This window comes from Chiloscyllium punctatum, chromosome 32 (genome assembly GCF_047496795.1).
Source record: "Chiloscyllium punctatum isolate Juve2018m chromosome 32, sChiPun1.3, whole genome shotgun sequence".
NCBI classification, from domain to species: domain Eukaryota; kingdom Metazoa; phylum Chordata; class Chondrichthyes; order Orectolobiformes; family Hemiscylliidae; genus Chiloscyllium; species Chiloscyllium punctatum.
The window spans coordinates 47,260,116-47,280,601 of record NC_092770.1 but is presented as its reverse complement, the minus strand read 5'-3'; the positions used below and the strand labels follow the sequence as shown (position 1 = coordinate 47,280,601).

Here is a 20,486-nt window from a genome sequence, read left to right as displayed (position 1 = left end):
TGTTATTACACCACCGCTATGCCACAAGAGTCCAACCACAGCTGCTTTGTAACTTTTATATTGGCTGTTAGGTTAACATTTAGCAAATACGATGCTGACCAATGCCTAAATACCACACTACAGTTGCCATGAAGAAGTTTCAATTGTTAATTCATTTTTCATTCAATTTTATAAAAAGCAAGCTAACCCACTTTGCTATAGAACTCTCACATGACTAAATTAGCATTGCAAAGTCCACTGAAAAACTTATCTAAAACCTCTTCCCTCAGACTTGCATATGAAAATTTGTATATTTTATCAAAAATATGAAGGTCTAGTCCCATCTCCACACACTAATAACAAAAACCTATTGTATATGTGAGTGTGAGCATCAATCTGTCACAACTAAATTCAACAATATATTAAGTCCTTATCAATATTAAGATTTTCAGTTATTTCCAGTTATCTTAATATGTACATCGCGTGAATGAATGCAGCATATGCTTCTTAAGCCTCTAGATTAGCTGAGTTATAAACTTCCATCATTCTAAAGATGACCAGAAAGACTGAAATTGAACCGAAACTTGACTCAAGAAAGTCCCACACAAGAGATGAATGTATAAAATGAAATTTTATTAGGGATTAGGGATAGTGTATTGAGATTGTAGAGAAAATTGTTTGGCAAACAGGAAACAAAGAATATGAATAAATGGGCCTTTTCCAAGTAGAAGGTGGTGGGGCACCACAGAGATTTGTGCTCAGAGTCCAGGAATTCACAATGTTTTAAATGTAATATCTCAAATTGCTGCTCAAAGCTGAATGAGAGGTTATGCTGTGAGGAGGATGCAGAGGTGCTTCAGTGTGATTTGGACAAGCTGAATGAGATGTGGCATAATGTGGAAAAATGTGAGGTTATCCACTTTGATAGCAAAATTCAAAGATAGACTATTATCTGAATGGCTATAAATGGAGAGAGGGAATATGCAATGAGACCTAGATGTCCTCACATAACAGTCACTGTAGGTAAGCATGTAAGTCTGGCAGGTGATAGGAATGCAAGAGGACCTTCATAGCAAGAGGACTTGAGAACAGGAGCAGGAATATCTTGCTGCTAAAGGGCCTTAGTGAGACTACACCTAGAATATTGTGTGCAGTTGTTAACCTCCTTATCTGAGGAATAATGTTGTTACTATCGAGGGATTGCAGCAAAGGTTCATCAGCGATTCCTGGGATAGTGAGACGGATGTATGAGGAGAGATTGAACTGGTTAGGATTATATTTGCTGGAGTTCATAGGAATATTGGGGTGGAAGGATCTCACAGAAACTTATAAGATTCTCACAAAACTAGACAGGGTGGGTGCAGGAAGGATGTTCCCAAAGGCTGGGGAGTCCAGAACCAGGGATCACAGTTGAAGGAAATACAGTAAATCATTTAGAATTGAGAGTAGATATTTCTTCGTGAGTGAGTGAGCATCTGGAATTGACTGCCACAGAAAACATTGAAGAGAAAATATGGTGATTTCAAGAAAGAGTTGGACATTGTACTTGGTGCTAAAGTGATCAAAGGATATGTGGAAAAGCAGGAACAGGCTATTGAGTTGGGTGAACAGCCATGATCATAATGCAAGGTAGAGCAGGCTCAAAGGGCCAACTGTTTTTCATGTTTGTATCATGAGTGGAACAAGGAATTATAAGTTAGAGTGGGTGAAGAGGAATAAAGAGAGGGGAAGAAAGTTTGGGTTGTGGGGAAATGAAAAGTTTTCTAAAAGGTTCTTTTAAAGCATAATTAATGATAAATATGTTAAGAAATCAGGCTTAATGCATGTTATCATTAATTTTCAGTGACTAAGCAGATGCCTGGGAGTAATTAACATTTGTCAATTTTTAGAGGGTTCTTAGACTGTAATTAATAGCTTTTTTTCTGGAAATATTCATTTGAGAGTTTTCTGTACATGCACTGTAAATCCAATATTCAAAGTTATTTAAATGGAGCACTAGACAGTGAACTATCGTTACTACAAAACTAATAGCAAAATGTGCATCTCTGACATTACAGTTTTAATTTCCCCATTTAAGAGTAAAACATTAAATGAGGGCAGTTGTGCTATTTGATTTGTCGTTATGTTGGCAGCAATTTTTGGGATTACATTGGATAGCCAAAGCTACTGAATGTCCAGAAAATCATGTTTCAAGTCCTTTGCTTTTATGGCACTGTACAGAAAAGTTCACAGGGAGGGTAAATCTATTGATTTGTCTTGTTTCATTGAGTGGAAAATACATTGCCAGAAGGTCTTGCAAGACTAAATTTCAGCATGTTTCTAGTCAAGACAATGCAGTGTTATTTTTCAAATTCACCTGAAGAATACCTTCTGTATCAAGGTACAGTATACACCACAGTCAAGATAACAGAAAATCTATTAGGCAGATGCTTTTGTGTGTTCAGAAAAACACAACCTGCTCACTATTGTGCCTTCTGAAATGCACATCCAGCCCATGCATGAGTTTGACTGAGATTGTTTGCCTTTCCAGTAGTTGGGTTCATTATGTGTTTTGTGAGGTGTACTGGAGCTTGTGCATAGGTGTGGTCTGGTTAGAAATCTCATATCTATACTCAAACACAGCAGCTACCCTTCCAATATTGTTAAAGAGCCTCAGTGTCAATCTGAAGAGATTTTCCCAACTTTCTCGCCAACGTCAATAACATTCGGTGTCTGGGAGGATTCCTTCCATTGTCATTGACTCTGCAAAAAATGCTACTACAATGCAAATGAAAAGTAACCTTATGAAAACCTCTACAGAGACTGGTATCCCATCACCAAATCACCCTTTATTTACACATGAAAAGGCCTTGACACTGATTCTGTTCCCTCAGAGCCAGTTCTCAGAGAGAACAGGGTGTCTGACACTCCTTTTTTTTAATATAAATCCCCATACTACCGCCTAGCTGCGGTAGTGCCTATTTTTTCCCCCAGCACCCATGTTGTGTGTGTGCAGGTGTGGGACACAATGAAAGACACAAGGTGCACAAATCTTTATTCGGTTTCCACCACCAGGAAAAAAGGAAACATCTGAGTGGCCAGTGACAAGCACTGCCCTTCACATCAAAGGGCAATGCTATGTGATAAAACAGTGAAGGGGAGGGCAGGGATTAAATCAAAAGAGAGTTGGAGGGGAAAATAATGCACTCCACTCCCTGCGGCGCCCACCTCTCCCTGAACAACTCCAGGGTGTTGGTGGAGACCGCGTGCTCCTTCTCCAAGGACACCCGGGCTCTCACACTCCTGTTTTTTTTTAGTTTAACCCCCACACTACCGCCTAAGTGCGGTAGTGCTTATTTTTTTCGCCAGCACCCATGGTGTGTGTGTGCAGGTGTAAAACACAGTGAAGGACACAAAGTGCACGGATCTTTATTCAATTTCCACCACCAGGAAGATATGAAAAACACCCGAGTGGCCAGTGACAAGCACTGCCCTTCACATCAAAGGGCAATGCTGTGTGATCAAAACAGTGAAGGGGAGGGTAGGGACTAAATCAAAATAGAGTTGGAGGGGGAAATAATGCACTCCACTCCCTGCGGCACCCACCTCCAGGGTGTTGGTGTACACTACTGTTCTTATGTGTCAGCCAATGCTCCCTCATTGGATCAGATTAACAGCCCCAATCAGGGAACTCCTGTCATATGAGGTCCACCTAGCTGACCTTGTTACAATCACTACATCTTGTTAAATATCTATTAGGTTTTTAAATAAACACATTTAAGGCACATTGTGTTATTGAAGTCTCTTAAAATGTTAAATTGTTCTTGGATAATCAGACCGAGTTGAATTCATCAACAGCATTCTGAAATCAGCCACAAACATTCATAATGGCTACAGCTGTTTTAACAAACATTTTCAGATACATTGCCTGAAATTGACAGAACATAATAGCCACCCCCCCAATTTCCATTTGAAAACAAAGTTTTTGGGTGTCAGTGAGTGCAGGGAGCAGGTGCAGCTTTTTAAGTAAGGCTTTTAACAACCAAAACTGTCATTTAACATAAATCACAGCACAGAGCATGATATTTCATTTAAAAACACAGCTACATTATGGGATAGCATTGAGTGACGCCAGTTGAAGGTGTCACAACATTCCATAACTTTGCAGAGTGTTACCAACTCCTGTATAGGCTTCCCACCCAAACAATGCAATTTTGTGGATTCCCAAAACCGCATCAGCACATAAGAAAAATGCCTTGGAGAAAATGTAATCTCCTGTGGTCTCCACATTAGGGTCACCAACTTTGGATGAGGTGCATTTATATTTCACATCCAATACCTTACTAACTTGTGAAAAAAATGTGGAAAAGTGTGGAATGGGGATGACAGGTGAAAATTGCTTTTTCAGTAAAATTCTTAGCATACAAGGCTACAGGTCAAGTGCTAGAAAATGGGATTGTAATATATGGATATTTGATGACCGGGGTAGTCATGGTGGGCTGAAGGGCTTCTTTCTATACTGTAATGACTGACTCTCTTTAAAAAAAACTAAGCTCAACAATTGCAACATAATGTAAACAACCATTTGTAGACAAAAACTCCAGCCTCATATTTCGGTTCTTGTCAGCAATTTGAAACAATAAGCTGCAACTGCTTCTGAGAGGAATTTTAATACACTGGGAATGCGTTAAGAGCAGGAAACATTTGCCAGTGCCAAGTTTGAATTTTCCCAGCCCTCGGGATGAGTTGGGAGGCTAAAGGCAGGTAACGTAGTGGAAGAAAACGTAGTGCAGACACATTGAGCGTGTGAGGCCCGATAAAGTGTACTCCCAAATCTGCTGGATTGTTACAGCTACTATTTGGGAAAGCAGGAAATCTGGTGGCCTCCCGACAGCTTCCTGGGGAGACCCCACTACATCTTAATGTGCATTCCATGTCCCAAGCAGGATGCTCCTGGTAACAATGGTGGTTGCACTTACACCCAAGGTACTGTTGAATGACCCACACCTACACTATCCAACCACTGCAGTGTTGCCTTCCTTAAAAAACACTTCCATAGTCCTGCCATGGCCATCTGTGGTGGCCAGACATCACCCAATGTCAGGATCAGGGCACTGAAACTAAAACTCAGCCCATTTGCTTTATAAATATGCAATTACGTTGCTGTTATTGTGAATAGCCAGATCACTGAATAAAGCAAACTGTTCTATGTAAATGTGCACATATCAAAGGCTGTGATCAACACAGTGTTAATGCCATCTTTTGTGTCAATTTCCCAACCCATAAGAAATTCATGTCCATTTGCGGAAAATCCATCTGTTAGTTATTACACACTGCAAATAAAATAGCAGTACATGTTCTTAAATAACACAAAGTGTGATAATTCATTTCTGTTTTAAAATCCAAAATTGGAAGCTGATATCTATTCCTACCCAGAATTTAAACTGCAGTCTGTAGTCGGAAAGCACACCCCTGGGCTTTGTTCCATGGCACCCAAACATAAGACAATATTGGCACATTATGGTAATTTAAGATAGAAACGTGTTCAAGAACTGAGCTTCACTCGTATTCAGACTGGAAAGTTGTGGATTTATCTGTACACATAAACTCCCTTCTTCAGTAATAACAGTAATTAAGAGATTATAATTTTTTTTCATTTGTGTTGTGTGCAATTGATCTTTTGTAATGACTTCAAGGTGTGTATGAATGAATTCATGAACAGGCTGTTGCAAGTGAACTTAATAACCATCTTGGATACTTAAAAAGCATAAGTGCCAGACTAATTAGTGGTACCTTTTAAAAGGTGAAAGATAAATCTATAGGTCACACTGTATTTATGAAGAGAGAAAAACAGAATTAACAAGTTGACGTTTCTTGGCCCTGTGGAGACAGGGTTGGAGGCTGAGAAGAGAAGGAGTCAGAAGAAATTAGATGAATTGCAATAGCACAGACCCCTGACATATTCCTGTCTGTGCTATTGCAATTCATCTAATTTCTTATCAGGTTTGGCTCTTATCAGGTTTGGCTGCCTGCTCCATGGAGGCAGGCTAGTGAAACAACTGGGGTTTCCCACGTTTGAGCCATTTTGTGACAGTTTCTTTTCAGCATTATGCTCTCCCCTATACCACCTCCTCCCCCATGCTGAGCCTGGCAGCTTACTGGAGGCAGGGAAAGGCTATCTGGTAATTGAAGCCAAAGGCTTCATGCCCTAATGACCAAACCACAGGGATCAAAGGCCACAACCTTGTCCTTCATTGCATCTTTGGAGGTGTTTCCCTTCTACCTCAATGGGCCCATTAACTTTGAGTTTCCTTATTTGTTGACTTCTTTGCAGGTAATCAAGGGTACCTCCATACTGAAGTGATCACGTGCGCACCTCCCTGCCTTATTAGCACCCACCCTGTTAATTAGAGCTGCCAGCCTAATATTGCTGTTGTTTGGATGTCCAACTTTCCTGATATTTATGTGCAGTCTAACTAGGCGGGACTCCCACAGAATCTCTCACTTGTTACAGCGCAAAGAAGTCTTTCAACCCACCATGTCCACTTCTAATTGGCAGAGATCCAGCCACAACTATTTCCAACCTGAAATCAAGGCCATGGTCAATCCAGCCCAATATTCGAGGACAATAATTTTTTTTAATTATGTCCTGAAAATGTTAGATGGCCATAAAGGAGGAATTCCTCGGATGCTTTTCTGGATCAATTCGTGGAGGTATCAACTAAAAAACAGGCCATCCTGGACTGAGTATTATGTAAGGAGAAAGGAATAATTGGCCCCTTGGGGAAGAGTGACCATAATATAATAGAATTCTTCATTAAGATGGAGAATGACATTGTTGATTCTGAGAGTTGTGTCCTCAATCTAAATAAAGGGAACTACAATGGTATGCGTTGTGAGCTGGCTATAATAAATTGAGGAACTTTAAAGAGATGACAGTGGATAGACAATGGGGAAAATTTAAAGATTATATGGAGGAACTGCAACAATTGGTCATTACTGTCTGGCATAAAAATAAAATTGGAAAGGTCACTCGACTGTGCCTAATGTGGGATTTTACAGTTAGTATGAGATTGAAGGAAGGAATCTATAAATTGGCTGAGAAAAGCATCAGACCTGAGGATTGGGAGCAGTTTAGATTTCAGCATCGGATAACCAAGGGATTGATTAAGAGGGGGAAAATAGAATATGGGAGAAAGCTTGCAGGGAACATACAAATTAATTGTAAATGCATCTATAGGTATGTGAAGAGAAAAAGATCAGTGAAGACAACTGTCAAGCTTTCTCAGACAGAAATAGTAAATTATAACAGGAACAAAGAGATGGCACACCAATTATTTCAGTTCTGACACAAATAACACCCCAAAGTATTGTGTAACACAGGGTCTAATGAGAGCGAGGAACGGAAGGAAATCCGTATTAGTAGGGAAGAGATTGTGGGGAAATTGATCGGATTAAAGGCCAATACATCCCCAGTGCCCAATAATCTGCATCTCATTTACTTAAGGAAGTGTCCTTGAAATAGTGGATGCATTGGTAGTCATCTTTTAAGATTCTGTAGACTCTGGAATGATTCCTATCAATTGAAGGATAGTTAATGTAACCCTACTACAGAATTTTTAAAAAGGAATTAGAGACAAAACACTGAATTATAGACAAATTACCCTGATATGAATAGTGGGGAAAATGCTGGAGTCCATTTTAAAAGATTTAACAGCAGAGTACTTAGAAAACAGTCGCAGGATTGGACAGAATTAGCATGGATTTATAAGTTGGAATGAAGGGTCTGTTTCTGTGCTGTACATCTCAATGACTTTAAATTTTCTAAAGTTTCTCATGGTTGTAACTTGTAGAATTGATATGGGGGAGCAAGTGGATATGGTTTACTTAGATTTCAGAAATCTTTCAGTAGGGTTCCACAAGAGATTAGTATGTAAAATTAAATGTTGTGAAATGGGAGGTCATCAACTTTGTTTGCAAAAACAGGAAGGCAGATTATTAGATTAGATTACTTTTTTTTAGATTAGATTACTTACAGTGTGGAAACAGGCCCTTCGGCCCAACAAGTCCACACCGACCCGCCGAAGCGCAACCCACCCATACCTCTACATTTACCCCTTACCTAACACTACGGGCAATTTAGCATGGCCAATTCACCTGACCCGCACATCTTTGGACTGTGGGAGGAAACTGGAGCACCCGGAGGAAACCCACGCAGACACGGGGAGAATGTACAAACTCCACACAGTCAGTCGCCTGAGGTGGGAACTGAACCCAGGTCTCTGGCGCTGTGAGGCAGCAGTGCTAACCACTGTGCCACCGTGCCACCCACCTGAATAGGAATAGAATGGGAAAAAACAATACCTAGATACCATTGTACACCAATTGCTGAAAGTAAGCATGTAGTGCAGCGGGTGATAAAGAAGGCAAATGGTATGTTGGCCTTCATTGTGACAGGGTTTGAGTGTAGGACGAGGATGTCTGCTGCAATTATACAGGGCATTGGTGAGACCACATCTGGAGTATTGTGTGCAGTTTGCTCTCCTTATCTGAGGAAGGATATTCTAGCCATGGAGAGAGTGCAACAAAGTTTTACAGACTGATTCCTGAGATGGCAGGACTGGCATATGAAAAGAGACTGGATCAGTTAGGATGTATTCAGTGGATTTAAGAAGAATGAGGGGGATCTCATAGAAACCTGTAAAGTTCTAGCTAGAAGAGACAGGATAAATATACGAATGATGTACCTGATGACTGGAGAGTCCAGAGCCAGAGATCACTGTTTAAGGATACAAGATAGGCCATGTTGGAATGAGGTAAGGAGAAATTTCTTCACCAAGAGAGTGGTGAGTTTGTGGAATTCTCTGCTACTGAAAACAGTTGAGGGCAAAACATTTAAGTGTTTTCAAGAAGTAATTAGGTATAGGTCTTGAAGATAAAGGGATCATTATTTTGGGGAGAAAATGGGGACAGGGTACTGAGTTGGATGATCAACCGCGATCGTATTGAATGTCAGAGCTTGAAGGACCAAATGACCTACTTTGTGCTCCTAACTCTATGTTCTAAATGACAAAAGTGATGATCTGTAACACAAAAGTTGTTGTTAATAGGACAAGTAAAAGCAAAATGGATCTAAAAGAGGTGTAAATGGGAAAGCAGAATCATCACCAATAGCGGCTATCTGAAAAAATGAGGGCTAAGGTTATGAACTAAAATTGTTGAACTCAGCCCTGACAGAAAAGTTATCAACTGCCTAATTAAAAGAGGAAGTGCTATTTCACAAATATATATTAAGCTTCATTGCAGTAATGCAAGAGGCTGGGAACAGGTATGTCAGAGTAGCGTGGAGAATTAAATGAATAAGCCATCTGATTTCACACTCCTCTCAGAACTTGTCAGTGCTCAGTTTGTGCTTGTGTTTTGCTGCTTCTGTGTAAGTGACATTTGCCCATCAAAACTGTTCAGGCATCTTGCAAACTATCTCTGCTGGCTATTGTAATCGTCCTTCTCACTACCAATCTCGTGTATGCCCAATTCAAAATCCCCGTGTGTGGAAGAGCCTGATGAGACCTGCATTTATCAGAGATGAGAATAAAATGGGATTATGACAAGTTATGAGAAATGTTACATTAAAGTGTTTCAGTATGAATGAAATGTAACCATGTCTGAAACTTCCAGATTAAAAATTGTGTTGAGCTTGTCTTGTGTGTAAACACACAGATATACATGCATCTTGAAGATTTCTTAATGACACTTGGAGTAAAAAAGTGCATTATAACTGTTATTTACCACGTTCATCCTCTATCACCAAATACCCAAGAGCACATCTGACTGAAAATGTTAGAAGGAAAATTCTCTTAATTATTTCCTTAAAAAAGTACTGTTGTGTAAGTGGGTAACCAAATTAATTTGAATATTTTTGTTTCCTTTTCACAGACTCAGAACAGAATGAAATTAATGGCAGATAATTACGAGGAAGACCTCCTGAAACCCTCAGCGCATTCAGAGTCAATGAACCATAAACTCTCCCCAGAACAGGTGAGAAATATTTTGGTATTCAAATAGGATTTGCACAGTGAATTATTAGGACTCAAGGAGTGATCGTATTGTTTCTCTTAGCCTTTCTCTTCCTGATATGTCAATGCAACAGACCTGGATTGTATTCAATTTGAATAATTTAACAGGGCAATATGAAGGACTGTAAAACTGCACCACAAAATGGGAATATCTCTTACAGTTGTAAAAATCAACAGTCCAGTTATGTTTATATTCTTCAGTATATAAGTGATGTGCATTAGAATATTGTCACATGATTCTCTCAGCCGACAGTTGAGCAACAAGGATTGTCTAAATTTATTCGATGACTAAAACCTAGATTGGTGCCCTTTGATCTAGTTGGCACAGTACCTGTGTGAACTAAATCCATTTGCTTTACCCACAGCAAAGCCGGATTGCAGTCATTTCATCTTTTGGCCCAAGTCTGTGCCCTCGTGGAAAGATGAAGCATACATGAGTTCCTCCAAGAACCCCACCAAATCCATATTCTGGATTTAAATGTATTCATAAGACATGCTAGAATAGATCACCTTATTTCATAATAATAAAAGTAAAATCAAATTCAATCAAATCATTTTTTCAGTAAGAGGTTAGCAAAAACTCATTGGTTCTACTGTAACAATAATCAGCTTGTTTTCCCAAGGATAATTTCATTTTTATCATGGTTGCAGGCTACTTGGTAATGGTTTAGTTTTTTTTTCAACTGCATGTGACTATTTGTTAGAATTAAAGTTTAAATTATGTCAAGCAAACATTCACACCAGAAAAGTTCCACCTTCTGTAAAAACTCATCACTAATCAATGTTAACAACATACATAATTAAAATCCATTTAGTCTCAATTTCAAGAGTTTTTATTGTCCTAAATGCACCAAAAGTATTTCAGTGCTTTTGAATGTATGGAACCTGGCATGATCCTTGACAAACAACTTGACAACACACAAAAGAAAATGTGCATTGAAAATATACAAGCACTTTTGCTTTGTGAAATATAGTGGACACATGCACCCCCAGATACATTTGCACCCCCAGACACACTCGCACCATCCCATTCCCCCCTCCACACACACACACACACACACACATACACCCACCCCTCCACACACACACACACACTCTTTCTGTTCCCTCCACCTTGTGGCTTCTAGGTTGGTTTCCAGTGTTGACATATGCTATTTGCAACTAGTAAACAATGTTTCAGATGTCCCTTTTCTCCCCCAGTTCAAGTGAGTGTGTCATGTGTTTCCTAGCTGCTGATTGCTTCTTACTTAATTCTTTCCATGTCACGTGACAGACAAAGCAGCAACAATTGGACTAATTGGTGAGATTTCATGTGGGGATGTTCAAGAGTGTACTAAGCATATTTTCAGATTCCTTCACTTTCATTCAACCATTTTCATTTTCATTACATATTTCCTTATTTTGTACAAGACATCTTCCTTTTTTCAGAATGACATACCTGTACTGCAAACTGAATTGTTCTGCATAATTTAGCATAATGAATATAATCCAAAAAGATTTTTAAAAAGCTCACAGTTGCAAATGCTTTTTTTTTTCCTTTCTCACCATATTGGTATCAAAGCTTGAAATCAAAATGGTTTCACTCCTTCCTTTCTCTGTTATTAAAATTGTGGACTTTCTTGCATTCCTCAGTTTTCCCCTTCCATAATCAATCCAAAGGCATTTAAAACTATAGCTTGGCATTAATTAAATACAAATAGTTTGATCTTCTATTCAATCTCACTTTCTTCAACACTGGCAGTCATCTATGCTGTAGCAATACAATGGTTCCCCTTACAGATTTCTGATAGTGATTACAAAAAGTAATGTTCGTTAATTGTAATTAGGTTGCCATCAGGCTGTGAAATTGGTGACAACAAAAAATGAAACATAGATATCATAAATTAGAAGCATAGTTTGGCTGTCTAAATTCATGTGATACCCTCACAGATCTATCCCATTTGCAATAAAACTAACAAATGTATAAAATGTTGATGGTCATAGTGACTGCAAGGCATTGTTCCCAAAGCAGACTTGTTTTACAGATGAAAATGTGTTGCTGGAAAAGCGCAGCAGGTCAGGCAGCATCCAAGGAGCAGGAAAATCTGTTTTACAAATGAGCCAATGATAATTAGGATCAAGTTTAAATAATGGTTATGATGATCAATATCATTGGTTCAAAATTGAACAATTGCTGTTTGTAATAAGAGTAACATAATTCAAAAAGAAACACAAAAAGAGAAATGATAAAATCCTAATAATGACGAACCAGTGCCCAACAAAGATCTTTGACTTCCTTACCATAATTTTCATTTGTTTTATTTCACAATTTGTACCAAACTTGATCCCTTTTAATTTTAATTTTTCTTTCGGCTATCACTTTAAAAATCAGAACTTACTTGGTCCACTCCTAAAACAATGAAGAATGTTCTCATTTTGTGGAAGAATGAGACTTTTGTGATCTGTAAATAGGTTCCATTTTAATTCTCTTCAACTGCAGACACACTGGGTAGAATTATAACTGAAAAAAAGGACACTGAATCCCTTCCCAAGGCTCTAAACCCTTCACAAATGTCCCAACCTCTCCTCTGCCTCCCAAACTCTGAATCCTTTCCCAGGCTTTGAGTTCCAGCCTGCACACATTCCCATATATTCTTATTGGCCTCCAATGCTTACCAACCTGACCTATCCATGACCTGGAATCAATCCCCCACATTGACAATCCCACCCCACTCTCCTGAGACGCAGAACCTACCTTGTCCTGTGACCTTCACCAGCCCCCTACCAACTGTAAACTAAACCTACAAATTAAGTGTTTAGCTTTGACCTTCAGAGGTGTGTCAAGAACCATCTCTTTGAATCTAACCCAAAGTTACCTTTCAATTTTTTTCAATACTTGATTAAATAGAATTCACATCAGATCCACATTTTGTTTTAATAAATGCAGCATTCACTGACTTATATTGTGTCTGCATCTCCGCTGGTTCTACAACAGGAATTTCTCAGCATATAAATGTAAAAAAGGGTCAAATTAATAGAGATTTTCAAAATTCTGAAAACTTTTCTGAGGGTAAGTAACAAATGATTTTTGTCATTGTTAAATTAATAACCAGACAGCTTGCACTGATGGTTGTAACATTTTCCTGTCTAGGTTATCCTCTAAAAGCATGGAATCCTCACTCATAAATGGTATTAAGATGGAGACAATATTATTTGAAATAGAGGGGAATAAATATTTGAAAATAAAAATTACAAAAGGGTAACAAGAGAGGGTATAAAAATGGCATTAGAACAGATACTTACAGTTGAAGAATTAGCTGAGGCCACAAGTGTGCCTTTGCAATTTCTAGGATTTTAATTCCTATCTCCACTTCATAACAAATAAGATTCCATATAGTTCAGAAGATCGTCATTTTTTGGATGCACTTCAAATTTAATGCTGTTTCTTAACATTTTTTTGAAGTTCCTTGTTGTATACTAGCAAATCAGAAATACCTAATGATTGACTCCTTAGAAAGATAGAAAGATATGAGGGTCAATTTTACAATGCCTGCTTCCCTCTAAGAGCACATATTTATAAACTTAATCTTCACAGGGTGAAGTATCATGAGAAATAAAATATGGTGTTACTTGCTTGTAAATTTGACGTAATGTTATATTTGAAAAATGTTATTACTTATGATTCCAAAAAAGATCAATGTTGCATCTTACTAAATGATAATTAGTTTCAGGAATCAGTACATCCAAAATGTCCTTAAATTTTCCTACGTGCACCAATTAAACTATAATTGTATAATGCTCTACAGTGCACCCATTAATGGGTGTAAGAGTTCCCTTTGAAAAATTGTCTACAATTTTGTTAAGCTATATTTATGTTGTTCTTAGGTACCAGGCAAACTGTGGTAGTGTTGTGCATTCACAGCAAGCTTCAAATGAAATCTAGTCAATTTATCTTAATCCTATCAAAGCATGAACAAATTTCCCTGAGAGCAAGAGTGAATGTTGGGAGTCTAGCTTTGTGGTGTACATTGATAGTTGTTTTAGGAAAAGTCTAATAATTATCTGTTCTCTTGCCATCTTGCCCTGTCTCTGATTTGTTAACAGTGATTTCCCTCATATTGTGACCATCTGCAACATTACAATAATGCTGAGTTCATGATTTTAAGGTGCATAGTGAATCACAGATGCACATCCTTATTCTGTGTTCAAACTATATTTCTCTTTACTTTTTCCTTTTGTTTATCATCTGTTAATCAAGCAGTACTAAATTGGAGTTTTTCATCCAGTTTGAAGCTCCCATCACTTATATGAAGTACTAATTTTCCTGAGGCGTATATATGTTCAGTACAATGAGTTTGAATTTGCACTCAATCTATGAATGCAATATAATGTCTTTGAAAGTGGAAGTTTCTTAATTTACAGGATTATGATGGGAGATTAAAGGTAATACTACTAACATAGAAGTATTGTAGATTCTAGCAGACCTGTTGGATGAAGGTAAGTGCAATTGATGAGATATTTGTTAAGTGTGACAATCACCCATTGCTGTCCAAATAAAAAAGTTATATTCCATACTTTCTGCTGTCCTCTAGTCTTGGCCAAAATAGTAAAATTCACATTGCATTGTTTTATTCAAGAAAAAATAGATTAAATTAACTATGATATGACCTCCTTAGGGGTGAATTTCAAACATTGCTTTTAATGAAATATTCCATGTCTATGCTTTAGTCTGAAGGAGGATACCAATGGACTTATTTATTTTCTCATGCATAAAGCTGCTCGTGAGTAGCAATTTGTCGCTTGTGAGCAGTTCTTGGTATCTGATTTGCACATTGAGAATTCAAATCTCAATTTGCCAGCTGTCTTACTGAAAGAATATTTCCTTAAATTGAGAGTATGCTGGGTAGACTTAAGGATTGTATTTTTGGCCACTGAAGATTGAAATCAAGTCAGCTTCTGTGACAAATCCATACTATTCCAGGCGCAGTGGAGAATTGGCAAGTCTGGCTCATCAGCAGAATTTGAATTAACACTGAATGTTGGAGATCCTCTCACTCAACTCGAGGCAATGCCATAATGAATAGGATACTCTTTGGTGGAAAGCTGTGGGAAAGATTCTGTTTAAAGTGGATATTTAGCTGGTAAAGTTCCACACATAAACGGGAGTGCCCTAGTATTTAACCATTGCAAAAGTTCACCTCACTGTCTCAGATATTGTAGATATCAAGCATTCTGTCTCTGTTCCTATAAATATTGTCAGTATTGTACACTTCTGGTGTTTACCTTACTAAATCTGCCTCCATTATCTCAGTTGCAGAATATCTTTAGACTCTTGCCTCGATATATAGGAAAACTGGATTTAACTGTGAAAACAACAACTTGTTTGTAGTTGGCATTCCCACTGTGGATTGCCACCATGTTGTGACAGAGGGGCTTGCATGTTCTGACAGCTCCTTATGTAATGCTGTCAGGACTCATTGTTCCTGGTAAGACCAACCATGACAGCAAGGTCAGGCAAAGTGTACTCCAAGAAGGCCTCAATAGAAGAACAGGCAAAAGTAGACTGTCTCACCAGCTATCAAGGGGGAAGAAGCAACAAGATAAAGCAGCAAGGTAGTCCCAAACACAGTGGCACAACATGTTCTAAGGTTTGACCACTTCTTAATCCTTCAAGGTGAACATTGATGATATTCCAGAGCCTACACATTAAATAATATCACTTACAGGCTTTTGTCAGGGTCCGTGCCACATCCCGTAATAATGGAGAATTGCTGATGGGTATGGGATTGTGAACCTGGGAGTTCCTGGTAAAAATTTGCACATAGGTTGCATGATGTGTGAAGGATATTGGAGACCTGCAGTGGGATGAAAGAGTCTTTTAATAGCAGAATAGGTCTACTAAGTAGACCTTTGCAAATGCCAGATTGGGAAGGGGTGATTGGAAAAGGTATGTCAAAATTAATTGGTCCCATTTTCTCTTGGCTGGGAGGCATTCAAGATCAAAATATTGGCATCTTTTGAATAAAGTTATCATTCAAGTCAAAGATCTGAGTACTGTCTATGTCGCTCAGTGCATGTGAAGAACGAATGCCTGTTGGACAGATCATGGACCTGTTCAATATAGTGAACATCCACCTAGTACTAAAGCATCATAAGGCCCTTCTGCCTAAGAGGAAAAAGATCAACGCCTCAATTCCAAAGACACCAGACCAAAGGGAGGAATTCCAAGTACCAATCTAAACAAAATTTGCAAGTTCAATTCATTTCTACACAGTGGGACCAAATAGACCCAATAATACTAGGTAGCTGTGCTTAGACCACTGGGTCTCAGAGTGGTCTCAGAACACCACTGTCCCCAGGATCAGTTTAATGAAAATGATGTGCAAATATGTGTGACCTCTCAGAATGAAAACAAGCAGCCTTCATTCTCTGGGAGAACAAGTCAACGTCACAAGCCAGGAAGGCAGCATTCTAGCTCAAGACGAAAACCCAAAAATAAATCCATCAGAAAAGGGTCATCTGTTTGGTAGTGGGGTCCTGAGAGATTCAATGAAATGCTGGCTATCACGAGATTGGAAGCTGCTTCAAAACCATCTATAAACCAAATTCAACTGAACAAAATTACCTTCACTCCTCGGATGATGTTTCTCCTCTTGAGGATGACAGTGGCACCCATCAACTCTGGAAAGAACATTTTCAGCATCTACTCAGAAATGAATCCACAGAGACTCCAGGCTACCCCCAGCTTCCTATGGTCGAATCCATGGGTTAGCCACCATCGCTGGGAGAGCTGCTTATAGTTTAAAACAACTTTAATGGTATTCCTCTCAAGGTCTTTAAAGCTGTTGGGATTTTGATCATGTAACAATTCTGGGATTTATCCTACTTTTGTGAGATTCCGCCATCCCCATCCTGACTTGAGGAGAACAACAATTGAAACTATTCCCCTTACTTTCGTAGCAGGGAAAGACCACAGCATGTGGATATGCATTCTCCTGAATAGTCTATTTCCTGCATTCTAATCTCACTACGTTATGGGACATTCTGCCTCAAATACCCAGAGATCTGAGAGTCAAGAATTAGCACTTTGAGTCACATGAAGACCCACAGCAGAGTCTCATGATCCTGAGGGACAGTTGATGATATTCACCCAAAGTTCACTTAAAAAAGAGAAAGGCGACCTTAAAACTAACTTACAAGTTTAGCAGAGGCAAAATGTATCATGGCTAACTACAAAGAAAATCTCACTTTTGGAGCAATTTAGTTCAATCTGTTTTAAGAGAAAACATGGAAGCTTGTGAAGTCTCTTCTGATGTTGACAGTTTGTGAATTACATCCTTTCATCTTCATACTGATAAGTGATCAGCCTATCAATGTTTTTAATTTGAAATGAGACAATTAGTTTCAGCATTGCAGTTTTGTTATGCTTTAGGTGAGTTTTTAGATCCTTCAATCCAACACTAATCATTCCATAATGAAGACTGGTGTAGTAGTGGACTGGTACTACTGGTGTTCTACCCAAAACTGAGAGGAAGACAGAAAATGATACAATCAGTTTTCATTGTTTTATTTCTTTCATCCCCGCTTTAGGTTCAGGGAATATATTTTGTATGTTGGTACACTCAATACAAATCTGTCACTGCAATAACATACTGAATGGTACTATTTACAAGAAGCACAGTAGGTGTGTCTATCCATTTGAAAAATCCATTATTTTTCATGAAACAGAGAGGAGGAAATCACTAGAAAAGCATCTTTGCTTACTTTTATTCTAATGTACAATCTGGTTGTTGCCTGCATATACTAACTTGCTCTTATTTTGTCCACACGCAATCATTGGCTGTCCTTATCATCTGCAACCAAATAGGATGATGAGGAGGGCATATGGGCTTAGTCATTCAGATGAACTTAAGCAGCTATTTTGTTCAGAATGGTGAGAATCTGCTTTACCTCCTGTTTCTCACAATCGCTTGCACACTGTTACAAATTGTTAATCTTTATTCTACGTGAATGCACTCCATTTCATTTGAACCTCTTTGCTAATCAATTTATGTCTCTGTGTTTGGCAATCGGTCATTTTTACTGGCTTGCAATTTTTGCTGCTTGCATAAGAAAACACCACAAACATAACTATTAAGATTAAAGGTAGATATGTTTAGGATTCAAAATATTTGAACATTTAGAAAAGGAATTTTATTATGTGGCATTTTCATTTTAAATGTTTCTTGAAACCCTACTGCAAATGTGCAAAACATGCATTACATTTCATATTAGATGTGCTGTTTGGGAATCACAGTTAATCGTGAAAGTGGATGATTAAGAAGGTTTGAGAGTTATTTGGTTAAACTTCAATAGGTCTTTGCACAATAGGGACTGTATGTAGTGTACATAGCTCAACCTGGTTCCACGCTGAAATTATCTTTATCATTGGAGATATTTTATTGTCTAATATATGTCTGAGCAACAAAAGAAAATCATTCATGTTTTAACTGCCAGTTGTATCAGTTAAAACTGATATGAATATTAACATCCCAAAGCACTCCACAGAAGTGAAATCATCAACATGCAATGATGGGAGAAAAGTTAAGGTAAGAAACAGTAGATTCTTTTTCCCCAAAAGATCATGGGTGTTTTAATAGCCTGGAAAGGAAATCTCAAATTCACTTTTGATGGGAAATGCATCACAGCGCTATCATTATTGCACTGCTGCCTTCTCAAGGGCAATCAGGGATGGGTGATAACTGCTCTCTTCTCCAGCAGTACTGATATCACAAGACTGTGTGCTAGTATATTTGTGGTGTTGTTAGCCCTCAAAAACCTCCTGCTGCCCCAGTTCATCTAAGTTTATCTTCCTTATTTCATACTCTTTTCTCCCCCACCAAATGGTGACAGTCTCCATGTCTATTCCATTTATTTGTTTTTTGGTTTGTGTCAATTGTGTTGTGGGTGAGATTTACAAAACACAAACTAATCTGTGATTATTGGCAGCCAATTCAGTTGCCTTTGTCTGATTTTCATGCTTGTACTTGTGCTGAGCTGGAGCACTATGCCTTCCCTTAATAATGGGGCTGAAATCACAGGTTCTTCAAATTCCAACTATTACATTATTTGGCATTAATCATGAGAGCTTTGAAAATCTTTATTTTTAAAGAATCTAGGGATTTTTTGGCATACTGTTATCTCATTGGAGTTCCCCTCTCCCACATTACCAGCTTTTGTGCCTTTTCTTTCATCCATATATGGGATATGAAGTGGCTGGCAAAGTCATCATTGATTGCCCATACCTAATTGCCCTGAAGAAGTTGATGGTGAGCTGCATTCTTCAAGCTCTGTAATTCTTGGGTTTGGGCATTAGCTATGCACCACAATAACTGTTGGCAATGAAATGGCACATAGCAGTATCTCACTGAATGAGGCAGAAAATGTGCTGATTGAAAAGAGGAATCAACCAGCAAAGTATCCATCCAGAGGTAGCGAAGGACGGAGGAGTCATTGCATTTAATATACTAACAGCAGGCCAAATTTGTTTGGGGATTCAGAAGATGCACTGTTGTTCATCTTGCAGATGTGGAAGTAGAAGTAAAGTAACTTCTGGTGATCTCTTTGAACACCATTAAGTAGGTTGGTCTGAACCTGGTATAACTAAATGTAGTATGTGTGGTGTAATCTTAGTCCATAGTGCGATTGATTAATTTATTGTTTGTCATGTGTACCAAGACACATTGAAAACTTCCTTAGAATGCTATACAAACAGCTCGTAAACTACATCAAGGTTGTAGAACAGAGTGCAGAATACAGTGTTCCAGCCACAGAGAAAGTGCAGAGAGAGAGATCAGAATTAACATTTAAGTGGTCTGTTTAAAAGTCTGATAATAGTGGGGAAGAATCTGTTCTTGAATCTATTTGTACGTGTAATCGAACTTTTATATCCTCTGTCCTACAGAGGAGGGTGGAAGACAGTATAACCGGGGTGGCAATCAGTATAATACAACTTGCGTAGAAGTCTGGTTTGCATGATTAAGGAACCTATTGCATGTTTCAGGTGAGCACAATGAGTTATTGCAAGTTGCCTGATTTAACCTCCATTTACAGGTGGCAGCTAGATGACATAGCAGTGTTGACCCAGGAAGATTACTTACAAGCTTTCCATACAAAGGGCCAGAATTCCCAATTATGATGCATTAGAAATAGGAGCAGGAATAAGCAGTTTGGTCCATTGAACCTGCTCATTCAGTTAATAAAGTTATGGTTGATCTGATGTGACTTTAACTTGACTTTTCTGCCTCTTCATCCTTGCCAATTAGATAGCTGTCAAAATCAGGCGTGAGTATATTAACTTTGGAAAGTAACAATGACTGTATGGTTTTGGAAAAAGTGAATTGGCTGAAAGGAAACCATTAACACCATTTTCAGGGAAATGCAGTGCCAAACAGCAGCATAGCAAGAGTCCGTAAGAAATAGGAGTAGAACTAA

General features: G+C 38.5%; 1 protein-coding gene across 5 annotated transcripts in view; it reads left to right on the top strand.

The window, feature by feature from the left end:
- The window catches only part of LOC140458142 (ELKS/Rab6-interacting/CAST family member 1-like), a 917,474-nt gene that overhangs the window by 722,974 nt on the left and 174,014 nt on the right, over positions 1 to 20,486 (top strand). For 3 of the 5 annotated variants that reach the window (XM_072552282.1, XM_072552281.1, XM_072552285.1), the window contains one exon: positions 9,895 to 9,996. In XM_072552282.1, the coding sequence (XP_072408383.1) occupies positions 9,895 to 9,996 (102 nt within the window). Of the gene's footprint in view, positions 1 to 9,894; positions 9,997 to 10,399; positions 10,552 to 17,880; positions 17,947 to 20,486 lie in introns of those variants that run through there. The other 2 variants (XM_072552284.1, XM_072552283.1) reach the window with 2 other exon arrangements.